The 10,666-nt window shown below is 41.4% G+C and overlaps 1 protein-coding gene across 1 annotated transcript in view; it reads left to right on the top strand.

The window, feature by feature from the left end:
* SETX (senataxin) overlaps positions 1-10,666 on the top strand; it is a 103,235-nt gene that overhangs the window by 69,479 nt on the left and 23,090 nt on the right. Inside the window, exons 15-18 of the mRNA XM_011931431.1 lie at positions 5,338-5,439; positions 5,632-5,747; positions 7,527-7,598; positions 10,259-10,408. Coding sequence (XP_011786821.1) covers positions 5,338-5,439; positions 5,632-5,747; positions 7,527-7,598; positions 10,259-10,408 — 440 coding nt within the window. The remainder of the gene's footprint in view (positions 1-5,337; positions 5,440-5,631; positions 5,748-7,526; positions 7,599-10,258; positions 10,409-10,666) is intronic.

The raw sequence follows: 10,666 nt of genomic DNA on the forward strand, positions 1-10,666 counted from the left end.
GTGTTAGCCAGGATGGTCTCGATCTCCTGACCTCGTGATCCGCCCATCTCGGCCTCCCAAAGTGCTGGGATTACAGGCTTGAGCCATGGCACCCGGCAAGAGTTGCTTTCTCATTAGCGTTTTTATCATGAATGGGTGTTGAATTTTATTGCATGCTTCAAATGGTAATGAAATTTTTCTTTAATCTGTTAATATGGTTGATTACAATGTTTTTCTGATGTTAAAATATCTTTGATTCTTACAGAATAAGGTCACCTTGGTGTCTTGTATTAGTTTTTAATAGATTGCTAGTGTTTTATTTAGGACTTTGAAATTAATGTTCATCAATGAGGCCAGCCTGTAATTTTTATTACACTGTATTTGTCTAGTTTTAGTACTGAAGTTACACAGGCTTTAAAAAATTAGTTGGGGCCTGGTGTGGTGGCTGACACCTGTAATTCCAGCATTTGGGAGGCCGAGGCGGGCAGATCACGAGGTCAGGAGATCGAAACTATCCTGGCTAACATGGTGAAATCCCCTCTCTACTAAAAATACAAAAAATTAGCCGGGCGTGGTGGCGGGCCCCTGTAGTCCCAGCTACTCGGGAGACTGAGGTAGGAGAATGGCGTGAACCCAGGAGGTGGAGCTTGCAGTGAGCTGAGGTCGTACCACTACACTCCAGCCTGGGTGATAGAGCCACACTGCATCTCAAAAAAAAAAAAAAGAGTTGGGATTTTTTTGGTTGTTATTTGGAAGGTTTTGTATAAGACAACTTGTCTATTTCTTGAAGGCTGATTTGTTATGAGTATTGTTTTATTTTGTATTTGTTGTCTTTTTTTAACAGAATGAGTAAATTTCTGTTTACTGTTTAAATGTCATTAATGATTATAAGTCTATTCATGTTTTCTAGTTTGGAGTCAATTTTGCTAATTCATATTTTTCAAGAAAAATTTCTACTTCAACTAAGGTTTTTGTATATATTGACTGAAAATGGTTCATTGTATTCTCATATTTAAAATCTCAACTGTACTTGTGGTTGGATACCCTTTGTCATGTGCTTTTAAAAAAATTTTTTTGTTGTTTATTTTTAAAAATTGAAGGGAGGGTTGTTTCTGAAAAGTGCTTTTTTTTTTTAGAACCATTGGATGTTTTATTAACTTATAATAGCTGTTGTTAGCAAGAGCTTATTATGTGCCAAGTCCTATGTGCTCCTCTCATTTAATTCCCATAGTAACTTTGAGGTGATTTTTTTTTTTTTTTTTTTCTTAAAAAAAAGTGTCGCTCAGGCTGGAGTGCATCGGCATGATCATGGCTCACTACAGCCTCACCTTCCTGGGCTCAAGTGATCCTCCTGCCTCACCCTCCCAAGTAGCTAGATCTGCAGGTTTGCCACCACACTGGGTTAATTTTTAAGTTTTTCTTGTAGAGACAGGGTCTCATCCTGTTGCCCAGGCTGGAGCAATCCTGTTGCCTCAGCCTCCCAAGGTGCTGGGATCAGAGGCATGAGACACTGCCCCGACCACATTTGCTGTATTATGTATTTATTCCGTAAATGCACATGTGACACAGGCTTAGGGGTGGGAAAGTACAAGGAGAACATTAATTTTTCTAAGCCAGAAAACATAAATTATTTAAAAATTATTTTATCTAAATCAATAATTAATAGATGGAATTAAATTTAATTAAATTTCTTGATTAGTAGTTTATATTTTAATTAAAATCATTTTTCATGGCCCACCTGAGCCCAAGCCAAGATAATCACACTTGTTTTTAATTCTTCCACCTCTTCCAGGCCCCCCTACTTTCTTGTGGGCATTACCAAGCTCCCATTGTAGAAATTTCTATGTTTTTATTGGAATGGTAGCTTTGGCAATGTCAAATTCATAGAATTTTAAAGTCTGTTCCTTTCACTGAATGTAAATTATCCCTCAAGAATGTTGAAGAACAAAACAGACACCCAGGCACCTAGACACTGCTGCCCAGCCTTGCTCCCTTATGGGTGCCACAACAGCTCGGGGCTTTCAAATCTGGTTTTCAGCTCTCTGTTTTTGGCCTCTAGGGATTTCTCTTAACATTCCCCTGAGCTTACCCAGCGATGTAAAGGATGTCTATTATAATTTGTGGAACATTTCTGGGTGCTTATAGTAGGTGGGTTTCCAGGTCATTTCATCTACATTTCTAGTGGAAACATAAGTGAATTAAGAAGTTTTCAGCCCGGGCGTGGTGGCTCATGCCTGTAATCCCAGCACTTTGGGAGGCCGAGGCGGGCGGATCACGAGGTCAGGAGATCAAGACCATCCTGGCTAACACAGTGAAACCCTGTCTCTACTAAAAATACAAAAAATTAGCCGGGCGTGTTGGTGGGTGGCTGTAGTCCCAGCTACTTGGGAGGCTGAGGCAGGAGATTGGCGTGAACCCGGGAGGCAGAACTTACAGTGAGCTGAGATCACGCCACTGCACTCCAGCCTGGGCGACAGAGCGAAACTCCATCTCAAAAAAAAGAAAAAAAGTTTTCAAACCCTGAAGTAAATGTTGGCCTTAAATTTAGGAAAATGAGCTGAACTGGGGTAAAAAATATGCTGTAGATAACTGTAAAAATAAGCCATTCATTTTTCATAGAATCATTGTATTTATTATGTACCCACCACTCTACTAGGTGGTGATCAAAACAAAACTATTATTTTGGGACTTAATATTTAAAGGATGGAGATAGACAGTAAATAAATAACTGTGACATGTCCAATTGGAATAAATACTGACAAACGCTACATGATTGCATAATTTAGCCCAGTGATATAGTGGGGAATATTTATTTATTTATTTATTTGTGAGACTGGTCTCACCTCCCCTTCTCAAGCAATCCTCCCATCTCTGCCTTCCAAGTAGCTGGGACCACAGGGGGACGCCACCACGCCTGGCCAATTTTCGTCATTTTTGATAGAGGTGGAGTTCCACCATGTTGCCCAGGCTGGTCTCAGACTCCTGGATTCAAGCAATCTGCCTACCTTGGCCTCCCAAAGTGCTAGGATTACAGCCCTGAGCCGCTGCACCTGGCCTTAGTGGGGAAATTTTTTTTTTTTTTTTTTTTTTTGGGGATGGAGTCTTACTCTGTCTCCCAGGCTGGAGTACAGTGGTGCAATCTTTGGCTTACTGCAACCTTCACCTCCTGGGTTCAAACAGTTCTCCTGCCTCAGCCTCCCGAGTAGCTGGGATTACAGGCATGTGCCACTACGTCCAGCTAATTTTTGTATTTTTAGTAGAAACGGGGTTTCACCATGTTCTCCAGGCTGGTCTCGAGTCCCTGACCTCATGATCCACCTGCCTTGGCCTCCCAAACTTCTGGGATTACAGGCGTGAGCCACTGTGCCCAGCCTTGTAGTGGGGAATTTTTAGATAAAATAATAACACATGGGGAAAAAAAAGACAAATAAAGGTGTTTTTTAAATTTGTTTGTGTTTTTGAGATGGAATCTCGCTCTGTCACCCAGGCTGGAGTGCAGTGGTGCAATCTTTGGCTTACTGCAACCTCCACCTCCTGGGTTCAGGCAACTTTCCTGCCTCAGCCTCCTGAGTAGCTGAGATTACAGGTGTGTGCCACCATGACTGGCTAATTTTTGTATTTTTAGTAGAGATGGGGTTTTGCCATATTGGCCAGGCTAGTCTCAAACTCCTGACCTCAAGTGATTTGCCCACCTCTGTCTCCCAAAGTGCTGGGATTATAGGCGTGAGCCACTGTGCCTGGCCAGAAAAAAGATTTTTAAAAAACCCAATAGAAGAAATTATAATAAAAGAAAATTAAAACCAAAAGGACAAGAAAAAAGCAAAAAAGAAATGTGTTAACCTGAGATTAAAACGTGGTTAATAAACAGGCAAGTTAAATTGATTTAAATTGATTTTTATAGTTTTTGCAATTACTATATCCAAGAATTTCTATCATCTTGTGTCCCTTACTTTCTAGAGTATCAAGGTAAGGTGGAACATAGTTTTAAAAACTTTATCCTGAGTATTCTGCAAAAGACTCGATGGTGTCATAAGATTCTGTTCTGAAAATTACATGTTAATATATAACATATAAAAGTTCTTGAAATATTCTGCGGTTAAGAGTGTTAGGGACCAGCCTCAACACCACCCACAAGGTATGCGAAATCCGGTGGCGACGAAGGAATGAGAAGAGACAGGTTAAGAGTTCATAAAGGAGGGAGCCAGGGGGCCAAAGCAAATCAGAGGCTGTAAAGGCGCCAAGCTCTGATCTCCACACTATTTATTGAGTACAATCACTTAGATTTAAGAAGCAGACGTTCAGGGGTGAAATGGTGAAAGCGGGGTGGTGTGTCATACACCTAATCTATAGCAGTGGCAGTTTAGATAAATTTCTTTGTGCTGAAGCAGTATAAACTTAACTACTGATTTGTTTTTTAACTTTTTGGAGAGCAGCTGTGGGGAGTGGGCCTAACTAGGAGCCAGCATATCTGGCCACATTCCGATGCTTCAAAGGAGTGTCTTTCTCCTTGAGCACAGTGTTTATAGATAGGAGAGCAGGTCACGTTCTGGTCATGGGAACGTGATGGCAATTAGAAGGCTTTCCTCCTCAGAGACCTCTTGTGGCTTTCCACAACTTATTGTTCCATATTTGTATGGCCACTTTATGCAGGCACCCCACAAGCCCTTTTCCCAACATAAGAGAACTGCTTCATTTATTTTATCTCAACATTTTTCTTGAATCTATTTTGCTGTGGAATGTTCTACTGAACGTAGTTTGAAAATGCTACTATAATAGAATCTCGGCCGGGCGCGGTGGCTCAAGCCTGTAATCCCAGCACTTTGGGAGGCCGAGACGGGCGGATCACGAGGTCGGGAGATCGAGACCATCCTGGCTAACACGGTGAAACCCCCGTCTCTACTAAAAATACAAAAAAAAAACCTAGCCGGGCGAGGTGGCGGGCGCCTGTAGTCCCAGCTACTCCGGTGGCTGAGGCAGGAGAATGGCGTAAACCCGGGAGGCGGAGCTTGCAGTGAGCTGAGATCCGGCCACTGCACTCCAGTCCGGGCGACAGAGCGAGACTCCGCCTCAAAAAAAAAAAAATAGAATCTCAGCTCTGCAGTGTACTGTTTAGATGGCCTTGCTAGCTTTTATTAGGTAGAAATGATAAGTACTTGCCATATAGGGTTGTTAGGAACAGTATCTGAAATAATGTATAAGAAGTTTGTGGTATAGTCCCTGGTGTCTAGTTAATTGGAAGTTCATGTTCGCGCCCTTCTCTGATTATTAACATTTACTTAGAAATATAGATACTATGTATAGAGACAGGATGGATCAGCAGTGTCCTTATTAGTCCTTAACTGTGATTCTTATCAACAGGAAACTGTGGAGATATAAATTTAGTACGACTGGGTCCAGAAAAGTCTATCAATAATGAGGTTCTAAAGTTCAGTTTGGACAGCCAAGTAAACCACAGAATGAGTAAGTACTGAACGTGGTATATACTAGTGTTTTCTCTGCTTCGTTTGGTGGAAAATGACTTGGGCACTAAAGGTAATTTGAAGCCTCCAGAATTAGTCTGGCTTTGGGAACTAATTTTCCTTCTCATTGTGTTGTATATGTGTGTGAGTTTGTTAGAATAGCATGTAATTTTTTATTTGTTATTTTTATTAGAAAAAGATTTACCTTCTCATGTTCAGGCGATGCATAAAAGAAAGGAATTTCTAGATAATCAGTTGGATGAGCTTTCCCGGCAGCGAGCTCTATGCCGAGGTGGACGGGAAATACAGGTATCTGCATTTCTTAAATAATGTTCTTTAAATAATAACTCAGGTATACAAACTAGTTAACAAGTTTTTTCTTTTTCTTTTCTTTTCTTTTCTTTTTTTTTTTTTCTGAGATAGTCTTGCTCTGTCTCCCAGGCCGGAGTGCAGTAGCACAATCCTGACTCACTACAGCCTCAACTTCTTGTGTTCAGGTGATCCTCCTGCCTCAGCCTCCCAAGTAGCTGGGATTACAAGGATGGGCCGCCACACCTGGCTAATTTTTTGTATTTTTAATGGAGATGAGGTTTCATCATGTTGGCCAGGCTACTCTTGAACTCCCAGCCTCCAGTTGATCTGCCCACCTCAGCATCCCAAAGTGCTGGGATTGCCGGCATGAGCCATTGCGATTAGCCTAATTAATGAGTATTTAATGCCCTTTATTTATTGGGGAATGGCATGATTCGTGTATAAAAATGTGTACTAAGATGCTAAAAATGTGTCTCAGGTTAACACATTTCTTTCTGCTTTTTTTTTTTTGTCCTTTTGGTTTTAACTTTTTTTCAGTTTTTATTAAAATTTCTTTTTTTTTTTAAATCTTTTTAAAAACTTTTTTGTAAAGGGCAAGATACTCCAGTAAAGATTTTGGACTTTGCAAGCCATATGGTTGGTTTCTGTTGCAGCTATTCAACTCTGCTTTTGGTAGCACAAAGGCAGCCATAGATAATACATAAATAAATGGATGTGGCTGTGTTCCAGTAGCACTTTACTTACAAAAATAGATGGGATGTTGCATTTTTGTTTATTTTTGAGATAGGATCTCACTTTGTGGCCTAGGCTGGAGTGCAGTGGTGCAGTTGTGGTTCAATTTAGCCTCAAGCTCTTGGACTCAAGTGAGCTGTCTTTCTGTCTCAGCCTCTTGAGTAGCTGGGACTACAGCTGTGTGCCATCATGCCTGGCTAATTTTGTCGTGTGTTTTCTGTAGAAACTGGGTCTTGCCATGTTGCCCCAGGTGGTCTGAACTTCTTGCCTCAAGCAGTCCTCTCACCTTAGCCTCCCAAAGTGCCAGGATTACAGGCATGTGTCCCTGCACGTGGCCTTGCATTTGGCTTATAGGCTGTACTGCCTTATGTTAAAGCTATACTGAGTTTATTAGTTATCTTTAAGTTGCATGTTGAGCCCAGTTCAAATTAGGTTAGAGAGAAAGGGAATTAGCTTCAGTATGGGTGGATCCAGAGGCTCAAATGACATCATTTCTCCAGTCCATAATTTGTTTTTCTGTGTGTCAGCCATTTCTTCTTTGGGAGAAGGTGAGTGTCAGCATCTCAGGGCTTCCACTATCTCAACTTAGAAACCCCATAGGGAGAGAAGGTCTTTATCTTAGCATCCATATATCCAAAAAAGCAGTTAGTTTAGTCCCTGGGTGAGCAAGCAGGTCTAATCCGTATTTTTAAGAAGATGGGTGCCATGATTGGCCAGGTCTGTGTTAGATGCCCATCACTGTGGCCAGAGGAATTGTTGGGGTGTGATTTACAGCCTCATTTGAATCACCTGGAAGTTAAGGGTGGTGTGATGCTCCCAGGGCTGGAATGCTAAGCAGACTGCTCACGTGCAGCGCACAGGACACAGCTGCGTCTTAGCAGCACACAGAATGCGTCAGGACTCTAGTGGTAAAGAGGAAATAAACTGGGTAAACACATTTTTCATTGGTAAAATACAGGCTCTTTTAAAATTTGAGGCAGTCCATTGGAAGGCATTTAAAAATGCTTACTTTAGTTTTAATTATGACATTTGAATTTTTTCCAGAGGCAAGAATTAGATGAAAACATTTCCAAAGTTTCTAAGGAAAGGCAGGAACTTGCTTCTAAAATTAAAGAGGTAAGTAGTTCACCTGTAGCATTTTCTTAATTTCATTTTATTATTATTTTTTTTAAAGTAAGTACGACTGTTCCGACAAGCTATGGGCTTTATCTTTTTTGGAGACAGAGTCTTACTCTGTCTCTCAGGCTGGGGTGGAGTGGCATGATCTCAGCTCACTGCAACCTCAGCCTCCTGTGTAGCTGGGATTACAGGCGTGCACCACCATGCCTGGCTAATTTGTTTTTTTTTTTTTTTGAGATGGAGTCTCGCTCTGTCACCAGACTGGAGTGCAGTGGCATGATCTCGGCTCACTGCAACCTCTACCTCCCAGGTTCAAGCGATTCTCCTGCCTCAGCCTCCTGAGTAGCTAGGTTTACAGGCATGTGCCACCACGTGCAGCTAAGTTTTGTATTTTTAGTAGAGACGGGGTTTCACCATGTTGGCCAGGATGGGCTTGATCTCGTGACGTCATGATCCTCCTGCCTCAGGCTCCCAAAGTGCTGGGATTACAAGTGTGAGCCACCACACCTGGCCTTTTTTTTTTGAGACAGAGTCTTACTCTGTCACCAGGCTGGAGTGTAGTGGCACGATCTCAGTTCACTGTAACCTCTGCCTCCCGGGTTCGAGCAATTCTCCTGCCTCAGCCTCCCAAGTAGCTGAGACTGCAGGCGCATGCCACCACCCCCAGCTAAATATTGTAGTTTCACCATGTTGGCCAGGATGGTCTGGATCGCATGACCTTGTGATCTGCCCTCCTCCTCCCTAAGTGCTGGGATTACAGGTGTGAGCCACCACGCCAGGCCCTTTTTTTTCGTATTTTTAATAGAAACGCGGTTTCACCATGTTGGCCAGACTGGTCTGGAACTTCCAACCTCAAGTCACCTGCCCATCTCAGCCTCCCAAAGTGTTGGCTTTACAGGCATGAGTCACTATGTCCAGCCAGCTATGGGCTTTTCTCAGTTACATTTTAAATTGTTATGAAAAATTACAAACTTCTGTGGAAATGGAGAAAATGGTGTAACAATATTTGCATTTTTTTCTTTAACCTGAGAATGAATTCTTAACACCATCTAAGATTTCTAAGAAAGAGGTCGTTATAGATTATCTTTTTTCTGTTTTAGGTCTCAATAAATATTTAAGTTCCTTCTTACGAGGTGCTCTATTTCTGCTTCCCACAGACTGTAAAAAACAATTACAATAATTATCATCAGATAAACAGTTAATGAAACTAGCTTTAAGGGTGTTTTCGCTATTAAAAAAAAAAAAGTCACCTGTGTGAACTTTAGGGCGAGGGTGGCAACTATGAGCCCTCCAGAGCTCCAACCTGGACACGAGTAGAGTGACGATGGGCAGAATTTGGCATAAGAAAGTACAGCACTTTGATTTTTGGTTTTTGTTTTTTGCAATTCTTGGCTTAGAGCATAAACTCCTTGTACTTGGGTTAGATCATAAGGCTCCTGTAATATTTTGTAGCTTTTCCCCAGTATTTTTTGGACGTGAAAATATCCCGTAAGATTTAGACTAATTGAAGCTTGGCTGAGCCAGGTGTATATACCCTGATTGTCAGAATGCAGCCCTAATCAAACCGCATTGGGGTCAGGGAAAGAGGGTAATAGTAACTGATGACATTAGTAGCATTTTTGCTGAAGTTTTTCTCCTGAATGTATTATGATCTTTCTCTGTGGACTAAAATACAGTTGAATTTAATGCATATTTTCATTAGCAGTTTATTTAAACTAAAAATTATGTGAAAGCTTTTGATTAACGTTTTAAACAGAACCCCAGATTAATCTTTCCTGAGTCAAGGATGAAGTCCGTCTTCATAGATGTTTTTTGCTGCTCATCACATGTGTTGTGTGGGCCATGAAACTGTGCTTGCAGTTTTACTCACTGGAGGGCTGAGGACAGTGTCTGACAGTGCTTTACTGTGTGAGCCGTGGAGGACCATAGTGCTACCGTCTTCCTAAAGCTCACACGCATGCCTTGAATTGCATGGTTGAATATATCATGTGTGCTGAGATGAATCACCTCTACTTCTTAGTAGCAAAAAGAAGCAAACTGAATCTCTGATGAAAGTGCTGATTTATTTGAGCACTGCATGGTATGATTGTGAGGCATCATCCACGTTGTCGGGCTCCATCACAGTACATTGCATTATAGAAGGAGGCCACACTTGTTTTTCTTACTGTGGAAATAGAATATTTGTCAGGTTCACAGGCATTTTTGTTAGTACTAGCAAAAGCACTAAAAAAAAGGAAAGGACAGTATTATATACTTAAAAACTAACAGAAAAATGTGCATTCAAGCTGAATTCTAACCCTGGTTTTACTCAGATAATTCACAACTCAGGATTATTACATCTCTACTTCAGATACCTACCTACATATATCTGACTACAGGAAGGATTGTAATCTACTTTGACCAAGTCAAACCCTGGATAAGAATTTTTAATGTACTTAAATCATATTCTGTGTTTCAGCCACAAAGCACACATTCTTTCCGGTTTGGGATTATCTTGAACGTTTCTGTTGTTTCCTAGATTTGAGGGTTTCCCCCTAACTTTTACTAAATGTTTTTCTGTCACATAATAAATAGTGAGTGTTTTATAGTAAACATAGGCCTGTCATAGTCAAGGATTGATGTACAGCTGAATATTGATTTAATCTTTGTTCTCTTAGGTTCAAGGACGCCCACAGAAAACACAGAATATCATCATCTTAGAGTCCCATGTCATCTGCTGCACATTGAGCACAAGTGGTGGCTTACTACTTGAATCTGCTTTCCGGGGGCAAGGGGGTGTCCCCTTCAGCTGTGTCATTGTTGATGAGGTCAGTCAACAGTCAGCCATACAATTTTGACTAGTACTATGAGGAGTAAGTCTTAGATTAATTGTGGCTGCTGAGATGTTGAGGAGATGTGGGGTTTTTTTGCATCTGATTTTTACCTGCTATTGCATGTGTATTCCCTTATGTAGAAATACGCTCCTTATGGCCAGGCACGGTGTCTCAAGCCTGTAATCCCAGCACTTTGGGAGGCTGAGACGAGCGGATCACGAGGTCAGGAGATCGAGACCATCCTGGCTAACA

This window comes from Colobus angolensis, unplaced genomic scaffold (assembly GCF_000951035.1).
Source record: "Colobus angolensis palliatus isolate OR3802 unplaced genomic scaffold, Cang.pa_1.0 Scaffold9, whole genome shotgun sequence".
Lineage (NCBI taxonomy): Eukaryota > Metazoa > Chordata > Mammalia > Primates > Cercopithecidae > Colobus > Colobus angolensis.